This window comes from Thermoascus crustaceus, assembly GCF_041956765.1.
Source record: "Thermoascus crustaceus strain CBS 181.67 unplaced genomic scaffold VTN00scaffold_1, whole genome shotgun sequence".
Classification (NCBI taxonomy): Eukaryota; Fungi; Ascomycota; class Eurotiomycetes; order Eurotiales; family Thermoascaceae; genus Thermoascus; species Thermoascus crustaceus.
In genome coordinates this window covers 92,649-111,717 of record NW_027192527.1, presented here as the reverse complement: position 1 = coordinate 111,717, position 19,069 = coordinate 92,649, and the positions used below count along the sequence as shown (strand labels likewise).

Below are 19,069 nucleotides of genomic sequence, written 5' to 3'. Positions count from 1 at the left end.
GGAAAAACCCAGTTCTCTAACGTTTGTAATCTCAATTGAAGGCTTTCTGAGTCCTGTTGGCACATGCGAGACTATATATGTACATGTACAAGCTGCTTCCAATTCAAAGTGGTCGTGTATATATCGTCGAGACATTCAGATCGTAAATCTCATAAATCATATCCCTCGGTCCATGCGTTGAGAAGAAAAAAAGACAAATGAGGGCTCATCAGCAACCGATCTCGTTCCTGGCAGTCTTCCACGTCACTGGTCCAGTCACCTCCGAATATTTCCCACCATGCACCTCGCAACGGGCAGCCCATTCTCTCTTGAAATATTTCTCGATCACCTCTTCTTCCTCGAAGAGGCAGCCGGTGCTGCAGAGCCTTCCGTTCATAGCCTCACAGGTCATGTGGAGGTGTCTTCCGGATCTGTTGCTACCCCCAACGCACTTCGCGACGATGTATTTCTCGGCGTTATGTGGGCCATCGTCCGTGCAGAACAACCCTACATTGCCATTTCTGGCCTGCAAGGTGTAGCTGCCAAAGGCACATCTCGACTCGCAGTCCCTCCTGCTGTTGCAAGGAGTGCCCTTGGCGGCGAAGCCCTGCGCCACCGTGACGAGAGCCGCCAGGACCAGAAGAATCGCAGTGATAAATCGCATTGTCGTTGTTTGTCTGTTGTGTCACAGCTCGGTGGTCGTCAACGTCTTTCTTCGCGTCAGTGAGAAAGAAAGGCGGGCAATTGAGTGCAACGAACAGGAGAAATATCCGGGGAAAGGTATGCTTACCAATGGTTGGCCTAAGGCGATCGATGTTCTATACGCGATTGCAGTTGGGGTAAAAACTTGCGGCAGGGGATTGGAAGGGTGGGAGGACTAAACTTCTGATATATAAAGCCTACTCTTATCTCTACGCCTATCACGGGACACAGGCGACTGCAAGGGTGCGCGTCAACAGTAACTAATGTCTCACTGGGCAGCAAGAAAAAAAAAGACTTCCATCCTGGTCTGGTCGAGCCCCTGCTTTTGTGGGTATTTCAATTCCAGCCTTCTCTTGCGCGTGCAGCTCAGCCGGAGCCACCATCGTCCATATGCCTAGGAACCCCGCAATCCGGCAAATTTTTCTCGGTCATAATTGGCCTGATCAGGAATTCCTATGGGCTCGTGGTACGCCTTTATCCCGCTTCTCCAAACCTTAACATGCCCCTAATACACGCGCTATGCCTCTGCCGTGATGACAGAGAAAAGTGGTTCGTCAGTTCAGCCCCACCACATACGAGTACCTCCTTGACAGCTTGCTATCTTTATAAGCACATGGATCTCTGGAGCTATCTGAGACATAAATCGAGCGTTCAGATAGGTCATAGACCCGCTAAACGAGGCCGGCATATATCGCAATACAGTAAAAGCGGCGTGGTTTGTGGCGTTGTGTTTAAAAGAAGGTCCACCCTTGTAACTTTTCACCGGGATTGTATGGTGTATCTGATCTGCCGATCGTCGAATCAGTGATCCGAGATCGTCCCAGAGGTGGCTGGGCTTTCATAGTGCAGGTTCTGTCAACGAGCTCTCGAAGGGATTTTTGAGCCATTGATGGAGATTGGCCCTGTGCATCATCTGATACACGATTGAAAGTCCAGACTCGCAATGGTTCGAGCCATTAAATGAAGATATGGAGGTGGCTGGCCTCCACTAGAAAAGCGTGAGGTTGGTATATCGCCCGTTTGCAACTTAACATGTACAGTACATTACATGCATCAAGGCCGTGTCCAGTAAGTAGCCTGGGCTCCAGCGCAGCTCCTCGAGCAGGCACCGCAGCTCTAGCTTGGCAGTATGCAATACTACGTCTGTACCTGACAATGATAATACGGGGTAGGGGTTAAGGACACCTAATTCCAAGGGGAAAAAGAAACGTGCAGGGCTCGGGGTGCCGTGTAGGATGGCGTTGGTCATGACTGCCCTTTTCGGGTGTCCAAGCGATGATAGCAGATGCTACTGCATGTATCTGTCGAATTGCCAAATGCCAGCCAAGAACTATTGTAGATTGACCACGCAGTACTTTTTGTAGATCTATGTAACTGGAAGTCCCAGGTCGATCTACCGACGACGGCTGGTCTTCGCTACTACTAAGGTATACGGGCGCAGACCCCGGTAGCCCTAAATATTACCCGCCACATTCTTCGTCTAAGGGCCTGCCTTCTTCAGCTAGCTTCTCTACATAGAAGCGTCTGATATTTCTACATGTGGATGTTATGAATCCCTTACCCTAGTATGGCTGTCTGTGCGACATGATACTCCGCCGGAATGTGAGCGGGCGCCTCGAATCAGCTCCTCTGAGAGCAGCATACAATAGAAAGATCTTCATTTGTTTTAGAACAAAAATTTCCATATTTTACAGCGTCTCCGCTTCTATATTATCTATTATTACTCGAAGATATTATACGTATTGTCGTTGAAAAGAGTAATGGTACAGAGTCTGCCACAAACTTCTAGAATAAACCGTGGCAACAGCCGTCTCAAGAAGCAAAGTCCGAAGTCCGACAGAGAAGGGAAAAAGAAAGTTCATCAATCAATGCCACCGCCCAACTCGAGCCCTCTCATATGCTGCCTCATTCCTTGACTGCCATTCCTCATTAGCAATATAGGCGTCCCCTCTTCTCTTCCTCTTTTGACCAACTTGATCTGTAACGAGGCTCTTCTCCTTGAAGCCCCTGAATTCGACCTTACCAAGAAAGCCGCCATCGATGGTCCCATGAAGCGAGTTTGGGCTGGTGAATTCCAAAGAACAGAGCCTCTTGTCCGAGTAGAGCTGGATTTCACCTTCGCCTGTCTCCTCGCCGCGCCAGCGATAGGAGAACTCGCGGTTCTTGGATGAGGGCAGCTGTGTCTCTGAGAGGAGGAACAGATCCGGGGTCTCTCCACCCGCGTTGGAATAATCATCTTCCTCATCGTCAGGCTCATCATCGTCGTCCTTCTCATCGTCGGAGTGGTGTTCAGCTTCGGGGTTCACAAAGCGCATGATGCCGGTCAAAGCAATGAATTCAAACATAGCATACATCTGCACGGATTCCTTCCCATTATCCGCGACGTGGATGTCAAGGGTGCATTCGTCGTCGTTACGACCCCATTGCTCCTCGATATAGGGACAGCTGATCTTCCACCTCCCCCCAACGTCCCAATACCCACTCCGCTTTCCCGCGTGCTGCTCCGCGCGAGAATACTCTTTCTCAAAGTCTTCCTGCTTCTTGTGTTTCTTTTCGGCCTTTTCCTGTGCTTCCTTTTGACGGATTTGGTCCCGTCCGCGACTGATCTCAGCAGCCTTGGCGCGCACCGCTTTCTTATCCACGCCTAGAACGACGTCACGGAGGCCCGACTTATATACCCCGTCAGGGTACATCGACACGGGGATTCTCATCGTCTCAATCTCGACCCCCATCTCCGGAGCGGCTTTCTCCATGGCATTCGCCCAGTCCGTGACCCGGACAACGGTGGCGACTTTCCTCCTCTCCGGGGTTTCCAGACACTTCTCAAACAGGAACCGCTTCGGCCATAGCTGAGCTTTCCTGGAGTCGTCGCTTGACTTCCACTCCTCTTCGACCTTCTGCGAGTTCTTCTCACTCCACTCGCGCTTCATCTGGTCACGGAGTTCCGCCATTTTCGCGGACATTGCTGATTCCTTCTCCCCACCGAACTCCCTCAGCCGGCCCTGCAGATCCTGGATGGTGCCAGTCATCTTGAGACCCCGAAACCCGCACTGCGCCCGCCACCACTTCAGACTCTTCTTCGGGATCTCAGGCTGACGCTTAGCGACCTTCCCGGCCTTGGTCAGCCTCGGAGTCAGGAGCGGCAGGAACTCCGCCACGTTTGGGTGAAAGTCGGTGTTGTCGTTGGCGACGTCCGCAAAGTGCTCCTCGACTGTCGTCCAAAAGGCGAACTTGCGTCCACCGACTGTCTGTTCGATTGGTGGGATGATAGGGGGAGGAGCCCCTATGTCTGGTGAGGATGAAGATGAAGATGTGACCACCATGGCGAACAGACGAAAAGTACACGTATTTTCTTTTCCTTTATTATTGTTCTTTCTCAAAGTTTCGTAGAAGACACGTCGTAAGAATCAAGCAATAACTACCAGTAACCAAGAATATTTCGTAGGACGTAAGTGACGCGCACTTCTCCAAGGCGGTGATGTTGAGAAGCTCGCCGACTAGAAAAGCTTCCGGGTCGCGCGTCGCGCCAAGACGACGCGATTTATGACACCCTAGAGCTGAGGAACAAAGAAAGCCTTACGAGCTAGACCCTTTGTCAGGTCTATGGGCCTGTAGATCGATATCCTTGTTCCTTATTTTTAGTTATCATATATATATTGTATTGCATGTTACCACATCTTTGATAGAAAGGTAGAGCCTCCAAGCAGTTCAGACATTGGTGCTATTAGGACTGTTGCAAAGTATCATGTATAGGTAGGTGCCTAATTTATGTATACCTATCTACCAAAGCCACCAGACACCGCCAATAATTACTACATATTATCAGCTCGATCGATCTACAGATTCTACAATCCTACCAACTGATCGCTGATGTACAACGCTAGTACAGAGTAGTACCTACCTTGCTGACTGCCTTCACACACTGGATCATTGCTCGCTCGACTTGGACCCGGTAGATAAGCATCCACCATTCAATTCACACACACCATGAACCAATAACGCAACGTGGATTGCTATATATATTACTAGCAATGTTCCTTATTTTATTTTATTTAGGAAGGGAGTTTGAAATTCAACGCCTAAGAGTCAGCTGAGCCTGTTGACAGCTCGACACGATAATTGTTTTACAGGCGTGTGAAAGGAAAGGAAGCAGATATGATATGATGAACTGCAGTGGAGAGATTATTAGAGAATTCATCAATGTACTGTACATATACACAGTGATCCGTTTTGCTCCTTCTTCTTTTTTTTGCCTGTCTACTATTAGGACCGAAGGAGGTACCTAGGTACGTAGGTAGCAGGGGATCCATGTATGTATGTATGTATGTATACAGATTGCGGCTTCGAGTTTGAGGCTCAGTTAGTTTTCTGAGAAGTGCTTGATGAAAGCGTTGGGAGTCTTAAATTCCGAAATGTACTGTAGCTCAGGGTCACTCCTCTCCGCGTCCTCAGCGAGGAAGAGCTAGCTCCCGTGCCTTGCGTTTCTTATACGGAACCAATGTTGAACCTGTTTTACAGACTTACATAGAAAAAATTATGCCTACGAACCAGTGTTCTACAGCTTTAGATTAGCAAGCCTCGCAGAAAAAAACGAACCTGCAGTATGTGAGAGACACTCCTGTTCATTTCGATAGTCAGCTTATCATTAGGTACATCGAAAGAAAATTGATGACAAGTATAGCGGCTGCTTTCACCGCAGCGATGGCTCTAAAGTATACAAGTGAGATGTCGAGATACGCCTCCCGAGCCTAAAAGAAAATTTCATGCCTAGTTAGGTACAGGAGTCTTCGCATTTATATATATATCCATCAGATTATCCATGCAAGTGTGTTGTGTAGTGTGAGACAAACGAAGAAACAGACAGAAGATCATCCAAATCATACATAGCAGTTGGCCACCTCCTTGGCGGTGTCGTAGTTCATGAGACCGGACACCTTGGAGACGCGTCCGTGGAAGGACTCGCAGCGCCAGTCCCAGTTGTCGCGGAGGACGTCGATGTCCTCGTCGGAGGAGACCTCGATGACGCAGCCGTCGCTGCACTTGTGGCCGTGCAGGAACTTGCAGGTCTGGGCCAGGGAGTTGCCGGGGAGGCCGAGGCTGCCGCTGCCCTCGCACTCTCCGACGACGTACTGCTTGATAGGGCGGGGCTGCTCGGTGGCGCAGACGAAGTGGATGGCGCCCTCCTTGCGGTGCGGGACGAAGCGGCCGCCGTAGCACTGCTGCTCGCAGTCCTTGTTGTCGGAGCAGGCGGCGCCCTTGGGGAGGGACTGGGCGGCGACCGAGGCGGCCAGGGCGACGATGACGGTGCTGATGAAACGCATCTTGATGGTTTTGTTGGTGGTTCTCGTTGGGTTGTTTCGTAAACGGTCGTTGAGAATGTGCGTCACGAGTGAAGTGCTTTTTGTTTTTATGTTAGCAGCGGAAAAAAACGCCATGAAGCTTTAATGAAAAAAATAAATAAAATCTTTAGATATGCTTACCAGAAGTCGTGAGAGAGGTCGTTGTCGTTATCGTTGGTTGGTGAGGAGTGTCCTGGAGTGCAAGAAAGGCAAACGAAGGCGAGAGAACCAGCTCATTATATAGACTCGAATGCTTCCAAAAAAGATTACGGCAACCTTTTCCCAGCCCCCATTACGGTGGCCCGTTCTGCTCACAGCTTGGGGCTCCGCCAGAAACCTTCAGCGCGTCTGAGCTGTCTCAAATTTGGGTCAATTGAGTTTGCAGTGCAGCAAGTCAGCAGCGCCACGCACGAGTGAGTTCACAGTGCGGTGAGGACGCTCTCGGTTACAATTGGTGAGATCGAGGATCCCAGAGGCTGGACAGCACGGAAAGTGAGTACTCCACATCCCTCTCCAACTGCGCTTAGCTTCATCTTAACCCGAATCTGGAATTACCCATCTTGCCAGCCTCTCGATTTTCTTTGAAAGTGGCGATCTGGTTTAAGCTTTCCCCGGAGAGGTGGCTGGGCTTTTTTCTCGTCCGGCGGCGGTCGTTGAGGAAACCTTGTTTGGTGCTGGCTGTCTGAGACTGTGACAGCAATGCATGCACACCTATGTACGGCGGTAACATCGAACAATACTTGATTGAACGGGATCTGGAATCCTTGATTGGCTTGTTGCCGTTGTCATTACCTGACACAAGTTCTTAGTAATAACAATATGTTGAGCTGTACGCTCGACTCTTGCTGAAACGTTTTGCCTACGCTCTGACCCACATACTACTGTAGGCATGATTTGGCAGGATTCGCCTGTGTTATCAGCACGTGACTTTGGACATATCCGAAAGGTAGTCAAGGCTTTCTCCATCCATTAGCGGAGTACTACTACTGGGAGTGGCTGTGTAAGAAGTGGAATAGGATGGTAACCGGCGTGAAGATATCCAGACAACGTGCATCTATCGACATCGTAGTGTAGCATACCAGCCACACGAATTTACCACTAATCGGGGTTCGGTCCGAGCGATCGGAGCTGGAGTTCGTAAGGTGCGTACGCAAAGACCGCGGATGGATCATGGAACCGTCCCTGGGTGGGTCCCAAGAGTCGGTGAGAGTTCCAGCTGATCGTCCTGGGCCTTGCAAGGCTTGGTTGGGGTGGAGAAAATCAACTCGTCCCCTGCTCCGTACGGTCGGATCTGAAGAAGGTGGCTGGATTGGATTCAACAAAAAAAGACCTGGAGGATCTTGTAACGGAGGGTAAAATCTGGAAAGCACAAAAGAGGGTCCGGATGCTTTGCTTACGGAGTACTCCGTAGGTCCGTAAGGTGTGCTGCCGACCCGTGTGTGCTCTGTGCATCCCAGCCACTAGCATCGAGATATGACGAGGACCATCAGATCCAATCCAGGGGAGATCTCGGAGCTTCAGCTTTCCCAGCCTTTTCTCTCAGCTCTCTCGCCTTCCGGGCGAAGGGTCTTTGCATAGACGGAGTAGATCTCGACACGACACACGTGGCGTTGGGCGGGCTAGTAACATTAATGTTGCCTGCATTACAACAGATGACGGCTGGAAATCTGCTTGCTTAATATCCAATCAGTTCTGCTTTAACATCAGACATTGAGACAGTAGAACTCAATCAATTGATAGCACCCAGCAAAGCTTTCTCATCCTAGCAATCCCGTGTTGACAAACTGCTGCTTCCGGAATAATGTTTAACTCGCAGCTCAAACAGAGCTAGGTGACAATAGAGTTTGACGGGGCGTGGCGGCGGCCCGCCCCGTCCAATCCATGCATGTTCCATGGTTGATTCTGGACTGCCTTTCCGGGAAGTCCAAGCGAGGGTGATTACGACGTACGTCCATCTCCCAGCCATTTTACTTTTGGAGATGCAGATTACAATGTTGAGCTCTGGGAGCCAGATGTGAGCAGTTACAGAATAATACACTGCTTGCCACGTGCTGCATCGTTGCTGGACCTTGTGGAAAAAAAGCAACTGCAGCTGTGGGTCAACCCGATGCTACGTGGCTCGCCGGGCTTTTATGTTCAAGTTTGACTTGTAAGCTTTTCCCGGGACGGGACTGGGTCTACTGTTTCAGTACCTGAAACAGCACAAGTGAGCTCAGGAATAATAATAATGAACACCGTTTAAGTTAGAAAAGCTGGATGGCTGGGATGCATATTATCACAGAGACTATTGAACCCTTACATATGCTACTGGCACTGCTGTTGAACTGCAACTGCAGGAAGTGGCTGAACATCCAATTGGGGCAGCATATCTTGGGCCCTAGGCACCTAAATTCTCATAGCTAGCTAGCTAGCTAGCTAGGCACAGGAAGCTTCCCTATAATCTATTCACGAGGTTGGGGACGTGAGCCAGATTGTGGCAAATTGTGACGATCTGTCCTGTCCGGCTGGCAAACTACCTATACATAGAACATATTGTCGGCCCAAATACATGAGGCGGTCTGCACCGAGTCTTGCATAACCTTTCCAAATACTCCGGATGAGGAGATAGGTCAATGTCGGCCATCCCGTATCCTGGGAACAAGGCAAGCAATAGGAGGACACAAGTATCCGCGTTCCCAGCCACAAGAACACTCACGAAGAACTTTCTCCAGGATGATATTTCCCCGCATCTTGATCGTGGATTATTATCCATACAAGAGATATCCTGACATAAGCAATTCGCTGATCTCACCCAAGAATCCTTGCTCCCTTGCAGTCCTTCCCGTTCTCCCAAGAGCTTACCACATAGATCAGGCTACGTTGTATTATGAAAAAATAAGGTTAAACCGAGGGAAAATCAGAGCTGCGGGGAATCGGTTCTTAAAAAAGGAATCAATCCGCACATGCATAAAAAAACGGCGTGCACATTAGTGCAAAGACCGCTAGGGGGAACAATGGGGCCCTTGGTCCAGATCGTTAGTGTGGAATCTTTTTTATGCCGGTCAGTTCTTCGGGGGGCTGGGAATGAATCGAACCGCTTAGATTGGAAGGAAGACAGTACTGTAAGATTGAAAAAAAATCTAAAAATAGGACGAAGGGGAATGGCATACTCAAGATGGTGATTTGAAGCGGGAAAAAGAAGCGGTATCTAGTAGGTTCTATGCTTACCATGCTGTTCTACTTAGCATGAGTGCCTCACTAGGTACGGATATGGCCTTGAAGGGCAGGGTGGGGCAGTTAATTCTGGGGAACTTGGGATCTAGAACTACTCCCCTCTTTCCCTAGAACAGTCAGTCACTTCTGGGCATAGTCCTGTGGACAGCTCCAGAAAGATCAGGTTCAGCCTGTGTGTCAAGGCCTAGAACGGTCTCTATAGAACGGGCCTTCTAGACCTTACATGTAGACTTAGTAGCAGGCCAGAGAGATAGATAAGCACAACTATGCAAATTTCCAGCAGAATACAGGCTGTCTTATACTGAAAGCCATGTTAATTAATTGGTTTTTGACTGTGTAGAGGTCTACGTGCAGTGATTGACATAGTGTATTTTATATTCTGGCAGAATTGTCGATAACATACTAGAGTATCCTAGCTAGTAAACCCTATAATTGAGCCGTCTCTGCAACCTGCTGATCAGCTCCAAATCTAATATTCTGGTGGGCGGAATGGCTAGCTGCCGGGCACGGGAGCCTCTCTTATTGACGCTTATTTTCTTGAACTAAAAAGACAGCACCACCAATTCCCTTTCACAAGGCTTCTACCTTGTATACTCCAACAAACTTCACAAAAATCCACAGCTGCTGAATGGCCAAAATAGCATATTGTGTATCTGGATCCCCTTCACTTGACCCAGCCGGGGGGAACCATATGCTCTAGTCTACGCTGATTATTGAATCACTCATTGAGTTCCAGATGTTACTACAGAATACACAAAGGACCTGGATCTCATTCGACTCGACTGCCATTTGGAATTCCTGGGTTACGTACATAGTTTGGCTTAGTCACAATTTCAATCGGACTACTCGAGATATTCCAGGATAATGCATTGATCGTTTCTCGAAATGAAATTAAGCTTATGGGGTCCAGCTACACAGATTAGGGCCGATCGTTTCTAATCGATCTCACATCTGCAAGACATTTCATATAGCACAACTTCGTAGATCGATCCGTTGGCCCACATGGTTAGGGATCTGGTGAGGAGTTCATCTGACGATGTGGTCCCTACGTGGGGGGGAAATGGTCAAATAGGAAGACGTGAAAATCCAGCAAGATACTGGTTGATCTCCGGAATAGGAGAGAGTGGACATGCTGAAGAACCGGCAACTTGGAAGCGGGGGAGGAGGGTTTGGATTGTATCGATGATACCAACTACTAGTGTCATCACGTCAGGGAGCCCCTCCCCCCTCCCCCACGGAGATCTCGGTGCCTTAAATAAACCATCGCTGCTTTAGGCAGTGTCCATTTTTATTTGTGCTCCGTACGGTTACGGAGTTACCTAGATTGCTGCATGGTGTGATCCCGCGGGGCAATCTAGTAATTTTGACTCCACTCTATAAGCTGCTATTGCTATACAGATAGGTACCTAAGGTATGCAGGTCGGACCCGCAGTCTGGGGGTAAGACGGTCTGGCTTTAAAACTGGGTTCAGATTGCAATAGACCAATAAATGACCGGTAATTCACTTGATTATACATAAGTACATACATACGTAGTAGGCTACCCATGTTTATAGGTTGCGGAATACTTCTGGTACGGGGTACTACAGATAAGATAAATCTCAAGAAATCATTCGACGCTGTCTGCGGTTCAGCCCAGTGACATATCCATAGATTTACTAATCAAGCGATCTTATATCATGTTCAGAGTTTGACAGCGTGAGATGGGGTTGACAATTACTACATTCTCTTGAGTGTCCAAGCAATGATTCACTGCTACAGAGTACTCCGTACGGTGCACACTTGTACTGTGTACACTTCAGGATGATCATGCTAATGTGCAGATCTCCCGAGATCTACGGAGTACAGGGATGTATATAGCGCTGCTGTCACGTACTGGATTGCTGAACTTGGCGGTTCAAGGCAATTAAGGTTATGAATCAATGATATATGTCCGTATGTGGATGGGATAGAAACCGAAAAAAATAAGATCCTGGGTCGCAGCAGAGCAGTGGGTTAGACACGAGAATTGATTTACAATTAGGAACACATGTATTAGAAATACCATCTATGTGGCGTGCTCATGACCTGTACACCTCGGTTAAAGCCTCTTGGCATATTTATCTATCTTTTTTGAGATCGAATGAATGCTTGCAGGATTGGTGGGGTTGATATATATGTATATCCTGATTGGCATTTTTAGTATGAGCATTATGATGACGCAGAACATTTTCTTGTTTCTAGTTCTTCGTTTTCTACCTGACTTCAAGTTTCAAGAAACTTAAGTCAACGTGTGTGATTCTTCCACGCAAACAAACAAAGATTCTGTACAGTACCTAACATGCAATCATAAAACTCGACATACCACCTAGCAAGCGGCATGACACGAGTGCGTTACAAAACGACAAAGAGAGACCTATTCCAATTTGAAAGCAGTCCCTGAAACAAGGAATCGACCACGACAAAACGCCTGGACCTTGTAAACTCTTCCAATCGCCGTATAAAAAGGACAACCCGTAATCTGTTCACTAGATAGAGGCATCCACCAACTCAGAACAGCTTCCTCGACAGTTCCAGTAGCCTCATATAACCATTCCACAGCTTTCAATCATCAACTTGCCGACAGAACCTAAATTTAGACCATATTCGTCCGGTCCCGCAACGGCAGTGTCTCCGGCTCGTCAGGCCCAGACCGGCTGTATGACAGATCGGAATCCTGGCTCCGCGCCGCCAATGGCAAGTTCCAGCCAATGGCGCTCGGGAAGTTTGCGCGTGAGAAGCGGTTGTAGACGAGGATGGACTGGCGCTTGGTGCTGAGGGCGCTGTTCTTCGGCAGCGACATGTTTAGGGAGAGCGGCCGCAGCTCCGCAGGGCCGGACGAGTCGATGACTGGTGGTACGCCTGAGACCTTGTAGATCAGGTTGAGCGCCGGGATGGAGAGGCCGTGGAACACGATAGAAAATAGGACGAGCCAATACACCGCAGTAATCCATTCAGCATGGTGACTTTTTTCCCTTTTCGAACATGGAAGAGAAGAATGCTGCTTACTGGGTCCCAGAGCCCGGATGAGATTCGTCTCTTCCGAGTTCCCCTCACCGAGTTCCGGGAAGAGATGACGGGCATGTTCCAGGTAGAAGACTGCACCGATACCTGGATGATGAGGCGTCAGAGGCACAGGAGACTATAATAATGAAGGGATTTGCCTCACCTATGGGACCGAAGTAGCCCATGAACAGAGCATCCTTCCAGTTCTTGCATACCTTCGGCATGAGTTTATACATGAGAAGGATGCTCGGAATTCTGCGCAACGCTATGACGAGAAATCCTAACGCGAAGAGCCGGGGATAGGTGATCCCGGTAACGTCTGGCTGGTGGAATTCGCTCCACGGGAGGATGGATCCGATGTACATGAAACCTCCGAAGTTCAGGATGCCATCGACGCACGAGTTGACCTCGTCATGCCTGGTTTCCGTTTCAGCAATATAGCCCCCGTCCCAGTTTAGGGCGTTGCCGGCGACGAAGCAGGCCAGGAGGTCGTCGGTGCCCAGAGCTCCACAAGTGCCAACGATAAAGAGCTATCTGATAGTCAGCTTTGATTACTTGAGGTTTCAGTGATGAGCACAGAACTGACCCCCAGAGCAGTTGGGAAAAGTAAATAACTCTCGTCGTCGATCCACTTCCTTGGAAGCAATCAGCTATTTCGTTTCGTCCATCGGCAAGAGACAGATATACGGGGAGAATATACTTCCCCAGAGAAAACTTCAGGGCTCTGCAGCTACCATAGCCAACAGCAGCTCCGTATGCCATGCTCATCAACACGACATACAACCATGTCTCGACAAACCACATTTTCAGTGCCTTGCCCACTCCACCGCCGAGACGGCCAACTTCTGCACTCCTCGCATGGAGGGTGTCCTGCGGGCTGTCCGCTTGCCCGGCGCCCGGGACATCTGCATAACGGATAAGGTAGGTAGCTAACATCGGAAACGGGAACCCGAACCCGTCGTTAGCGCCTGCTTCTGAAAATATGATTTCGCGCAGGCTTCGTGCGACATATTTATCGGCGAAAGGACCCTTTGCGATGGCCTGAGAGAGGATTGGGTCCGTGCAGGTGACGCAGGAGCCGATGACAAGAGCAGAGAGCTTTTCCGTGTCAGTATCCAATTACCCTCGCTGGGGTCGATTTACCTACCAACGTGAGTTTAGGAATCGTAGCGAGTATACATCCAGTCGTGCAGAGCCACATCAGAGTCATGATCGGCAGAAGACACAACAGCATTTCCTTCCAGCGTTTTAGTTGATACTTTGCTGGAAGTTGGTAACCCGCAATGACCAGCTGGACGCCAATGACCACACGACAGAGGCCCTAAACATGTTCAGTATGTGGCATCATGTGGATAGAAAGCGGACGAGTGGCGCATCCTCGAACACATACAAGGGTAATGGCATTCTGTTGTCCTTCGGTCGCAGAACCCCATCGGTTGGAATCGATGAATTTTGATGCTATAGGACCGCGAACTATGCCAATAACGACAGCAGGTACTAAGTGAGGCAAGGTCAGCACATTGACGAGCCCTGAAGACGGCCATTTCCAAAGACCAAAATACTCACATGCCTCCCCAAGATACCAGGCATTCTTTATCTTGATAGAAATGATTCCATAGAGAACGATGAAGGCCCCTGTCCCAATGGTCAATGTGGTTACGTTACGCTGCTGAAGAGCGTTGCCCACCCAGGACAGAGAGGACGATGTTCAACTCGCTCACGTTGAGATTAGGCATTGTGTGGGCTGAAGGATATTACGGCTCCTCGACCAGCAAGGAGGAAAGGAGATAATAGGTGAGGTAAATAGTACCGCTGCCGAGAAATAACTAGCATAGGAAATGGAAAATGTGCACGGTAGATTATGTTTCGGAAGCTGGGGATTGAAATACATACGTATATAGAACTGTATACATACTGCTTGAGCCTTGCCCTGGGGATTGCTATCGACAGGGGCTGGCAGGGAGGCCGCACAGCTTGGCAGCACAGGAGCGTCTCACAAGGGGGCTCTGTGCTAGGGTCCACGCGTGTGTATGCCGCAGCCAGGATGTTTTCACACATGCATAGCTACGGCGTTAGCCAAGGCAAACCAATGGGTTCTGTCGTGCCACATACGAGGTGATCAGGAGACGCAAAGTCGCCGGCGAGGCCGCGGAGAGGCAACGCCAAGGGGCGCGCCAAGGCCTTGTTCACGCCAAGAGACTCTCCGCCATGGCGACGCTTGGCGGAGGGCGGAGCGTCTCCAAAGGGACAGGGTTTGCCAACGACGTCGGAAAAGGCACTGCGGGATTTATGAAACTGGGGAAGTCTGATATCGAGGCTCCGTCTGAGTGGATGATCTGCACAAGAAGCCAAATCCTCAACGATCCTAAAATAGGAACGGGCGCTAGCAGAGCATTCTTGATGCTAATGTCGACACATCACTGTCGAAAGGACTTTTGGCTCGCGGTTCTGCTCGGGCAGCGGGCTTTAAGACCCATGTGTCATTGTCAATCCGGCAGAAAACAAGTTATTCATAGCGGAGGAGACATGGTGCACTTGCCATGCTTTGAGTATAACGAAGTCCCTTCATCTGCCTGTTATCCTCACCATACACTCGAGCAAACGCATCTTGCACAGAGTGCTGGCCTTTCGACGTCTCGGGGTAGTCCTTCTAAGATTCGCTGTCAAAAAAGACCCCCTTGTTTGAATATTTGAACAGGAGCTGCATCCAATTGAGCGCCACCATCAAACTGTTTCCTACCTTGCATAAGAACCTTGATACTGTACAAGTGCTATTTCGTCCCCCCTCTCGTCAAATGCCAGGTATCGCCGCCAATCCCGAGGCTGCAAGATTCTGGAAAGTAAAGTCATTGCGACAATATAGCAAATGTAGGCAAAGGTAGTATCCAATATGCACCCTTTTGGAATTTGTAGAGCATTTCTTGTGCTGAGGTGAACAGAGCGTGATCTCCCTATGCTCAAACATTATTTGCAGAACATGTGTTTTCAAAGCGTGTATTGACCTTGTTGGAGGTCGCCGGCTCGGACCTAGCCGGCCCGTTTGCTCGCCTATATCAACCTTCTCGCAGTCAGCCTGCTTCCTGCTTCAATACAACCCACGCAGTCAATCAAAGATACACACTAGCACTGCAGCAGCTCCAGCACGTTGGACTGAAGTCCAGTCGGGATAATACTGAGATCAACACGCAGAGTACCTGGGCGTTCTGGTTTGAGGAGAATGATCCGACGGTTCTAAGAAGAGAACACGAGGAGCTTCTGCATGATAGAGAAATCAAGTGGGCTTTGGATAAACATGGCTGATCAAAAGATTGTAAGTCACTGGAGTTACTATGGATACTGGAATTTTTTTTAGCAAAATGCCAGGGATATATGATTTGGGCAGTTGGACAGTATGCTATCTACCTAGTAATCCCTATATATAAAGAAGTTTGTCCTTAACCCAGGTTATGTCAACAGAGAGAGGTTGGTTTGAACCTAGCCAAGGGACGTCTCGACCACTGTCTGAGTCTTTAGGGTCAAAAGAGCCCAATATCCCTAGAGTATCCTGTTTTTGGGAGGTCATCAAATAGAACTGTCCCTCCCGCAGTCGCGTGGGTCAATTGTGTGGAGTCGTACCGTATAAGTTGAGGATCCACCACTGGTCGTTCGGGTCCAGCCATTCGGCCACAGTGCGGGGGCAGCACGCTCCATCCTGTCTCCAGGCCTATATCTCCTGCGGAGCATCTCTGGACAGGCTCTGTAGGGAGTTGAAGAAACAAGATCTGCTGAAGCTCGTGCGGCGATATCTCGGCGGGGTTCCAGTTCCCGGGGTCAAGCCGTCGACAACCTTGCTTTTCAAATCGATGCAGAAGGTCGCCTGACGTTCCGATCGAGTGTTCGGGAACCGTACCTATTCTCGCGAGTCTTCAAAAGTCTTTGCAGAACCAATGATACCCATATCACACTGTTGCGCGACCTCACGGTCCGCAAGTGATGGGGTCGCCATGAGCCATGAATGGGTGTTTTGTATCGGATGGAAGCGCGACCGAAACTTGTGTATTCTTATCCCAACCTAAGATGGATGGATCGGGAGAGTGGCGTGGGTTTGTTCATGTGAGAGGAAAGGAGCACTGAAAGCGGTGTCAAGTGCCGCCACTTACAGACTGTATAGGTATCTATAAGTTCAGAGCTTCCCAGTTACTTTCAACTATCTTACCGTACCAACCCTCTCTTGTGTTCTTATTCTTGTTCTCCCTTGTTTGTTTCGAAAGATTCAATATTTCTCGGGTCGAATCTGCTAAAAAAACGATGCAATATGCAATAAAATATTACCTGACGAGTTTGGCTCAGGTCAGGTTAGCCAGTGTCCTATCCTGTTGCGGTGATACCCAGAAGGACTCCCAGTACAGTTCAACCGACGGGGCTGCTAGTTTGTCCCCAATACATCCGTTGTATTCGTCACCCAGCTCTCCATTGAGAAGGGGATCGTCCAGTCATACAGACTGAATAAATGTGTTGAAGCTGTCAAGAACTGTCAGGCAATTGGACAAAAAAAAAAAAAAAAAACACACATAAAACACAATGACTGAAATGTTTGTTGATCCGGAGACTTATGTATTTTGTTTATTGATCTCCGGAAAAGCAAAGGGGGGTAGTTGCATGAATTTTGTGCAGATTCTGTGTCCAATTTTGGGGGGATACGTATGACGGAAGTCTCGAATTCATGGATTACGCCACGAAGGTCCTGTTTCGTCTTTCTTCTCTTTTTCGTGCAGTCAGCCCTGCTGAATGTGCAAAGGAACTGGACTTTGCGGAGAGACAAGCTAAATAAGTCTTTAGATAGAAAGGCCTTTTAGAGAGGCTTTTCCAATCAGGTCCAAGCCTTGCAAGCCTCACAAGCCAAGCGAGGTCCATTTGCATCTGGTCCCGAAACACCTTGGCAGATATAGCTACAAAGCTTGGAGTTAGTTCCATGTCGCTTTAAAAAAGTGTCGGGCGGGGAATAATCATACAGAAGAGGAGATTCAGCTTTAGTCAGAACCTGAGGTTGGTTGAGGTCAGTATAGAATGCATGGTAATTAGCACTGGTGGCGTTGTATAGAGCAGTCCTAGATCACAGAGACCTTCCCTTGCATAGAATCGCTGCAGGGTTCTTACACGCCCTGGTCTGGATCTTAGATATCTCCTTCAGAGAGAATATGCCAATTTATCTATTAGGAATGTTCGAGGTCAAGCTTAGAATGTAATGAGAGGTATATCAGAAGGTCAAAGAATCAGCCCAGAAGCTTTTGGAGCTCTATCTATAACATCTCTTCCACTAGCTGCAAGAGAGACAGAAATGCATACAAGTCATGGCTTAAATTCTGTGTTCACCACCCTCGCATCTTTCGATATAGGCTACTTTGTTAGAGCAAATCTCAAAACACCTATTGCTTCCAAAGTTCCTGTACCAATTCACTGTGCATGGAGGGCTCCCAGGTACTCTGTCTTTAAGGACTAGAATATAGCACATATCCAGGGAATCTTCCCCCTCCCCCCGCCCCAGATCTATTTTGAGACAAGGCTTGATTTCGCTTAGATCAAATGCAAGAAAAGCTCTGTACTAGAATTAGCTCTCTAGCCACCCAACATCGATGCCTACAGTCTGCAATGCATTTCCGCTACTTTCTTTCGTCGATATAAGGTACCTCGCCGTCAGCGCCCAGTGGTCGCTAATATAGGTTTTATGAGTATGGACTTCTACAAGCGCCTATTAATCCAGAACTTCTCCCTGTACTGCAGTAGAGGCCAGTGGGATTCCCTGGTGCACCTCTTAGAGATATCTAGTTCTCTCTAGTGTTTGAATGCTGCTTTTTTACTTTTTACTTACCAACGTTCTTGCCGCCCGATCAGTCAGCCATATTAATGATCTTCGAGATGGAAGGCAGTAAGGATGGCCAGCAGCAATTTTCAAAGGCAGCATCAAAATGCTAAGCATTGACCGGCATCCGCCTGTGGAGCGCACCAGGGAATCCTTTCGGGAGCTACTGCGGTATAGAAGAAACAGAAAGCTACACAGTAGACAGTTAAAGAAAGCTATAGTGACCCTCAAGACTATAGAGAGAGCATCACATCATAATTCTAGGCCACTACTGTATAGTGCATGAAGAGGTCGGTAGGATTATTTCAAAGGGAATTGAAATGCGATAAGCAATGTAAACCTGCATATAGAACCTGAATTCAGTTATTATTGCATACTCTAGTGCAAGCATCTCAAATTTATTGATATACTGTACCTGCAACACCCACATCGTATTTTACACACTTGCAACATGCAAGCACCCCACCTTGAAGTTGTCATTTCCTGTAGTTCTCTGTGCCTGTTTAGGTAGCTGATAGGCTTTTTCTAGTGCAAATTAGTAAGTATCCATAAAAAAAATAAAAATAAAAAAACAAAAAAAATTACACAATGTCTGTATGTGATACAGGCATTATCGTTCGGATGTGTCTGTCGTCGGACTTATCGATAAGTCCAGGCCCCAGTAGCTTAGGCTTAGGCTCGGATTTTAGCACCAAACCTCCACTCTACGTAGCTTAATCCCACCTGCAGAGCTGCAAAGCCACGCCAGAAGCTTGCAGCTACTTTCACCCAATTCAATTCAACCCAACACAACACAACCTGAGTCAGAGTGGACACAGGAAGATTCCCTACGTACATCTATCTATCTATCTATCTATTCGAACAGCCTGATCTGACCTGAAGGATACCTACTTGGTTACCGAACAGCCTTGAGACGCGCATCCATCTTTCTTCTGGGTCTTCAATCTTCGATCTTCGAGCGCAAACCGATGAGA

General features: G+C 48.5%; 4 protein-coding genes across 4 annotated transcripts; all 4 read right to left on the bottom strand.

The window, feature by feature from the left end:
• Positions 1-208: 208 nt before the first annotated feature.
• VTN00DRAFT_39 (uncharacterized protein) lies at positions 209-643 on the bottom strand (the record flags this gene model as incomplete). Its single annotated transcript, XM_069430267.1, has 1 exon — positions 209-643. One exon carries the CDS (start codon positions 641-643, stop codon positions 209-211), a length of 435 nt encoding a protein of 144 aa, XP_069290747.1.
• Positions 644-2,546: 1,903 nt separating this feature from the next.
• On the bottom strand, positions 2,547-4,004 carry VTN00DRAFT_38 (uncharacterized protein; the record flags this gene model as incomplete). The annotated part of the gene is made up of 1 exon (XM_069430156.1): positions 2,547-4,004. One exon carries the CDS (start codon positions 4,002-4,004, stop codon positions 2,547-2,549), a length of 1,458 nt encoding a protein of 485 aa, XP_069290746.1.
• A 1,554-nt stretch (positions 4,005-5,558) lies between these two features.
• VTN00DRAFT_37 (uncharacterized protein) lies at positions 5,559-7,192 on the bottom strand (the record flags this gene model as incomplete). Its single annotated transcript, XM_069430045.1, has 3 exons — positions 5,559-6,078; positions 6,162-6,213; positions 7,171-7,192. The coding sequence occupies 3 exons, from the start codon at positions 7,190-7,192 to the stop codon at positions 5,559-5,561; spliced, it is 594 nt and encodes a 197-aa protein (XP_069290745.1).
• A 4,654-nt stretch (positions 7,193-11,846) lies between these two features.
• VTN00DRAFT_36 (uncharacterized protein) lies at positions 11,847-15,979 on the bottom strand (the record flags this gene model as incomplete). Its single annotated transcript, XM_069429934.1, has 12 exons — positions 11,847-12,361; positions 12,420-12,786; positions 12,843-12,891; positions 13,038-13,354; positions 13,404-13,577; positions 13,647-13,753; positions 13,823-13,891; positions 13,944-14,000; positions 14,146-14,320; positions 14,369-14,592; positions 14,843-14,906; positions 15,872-15,979. The coding sequence occupies 12 exons, from the start codon at positions 15,977-15,979 to the stop codon at positions 11,847-11,849; spliced, it is 2,226 nt and encodes a 741-aa protein (XP_069290744.1).
• Positions 15,980-19,069: the final 3,090 nt, after the last annotated feature.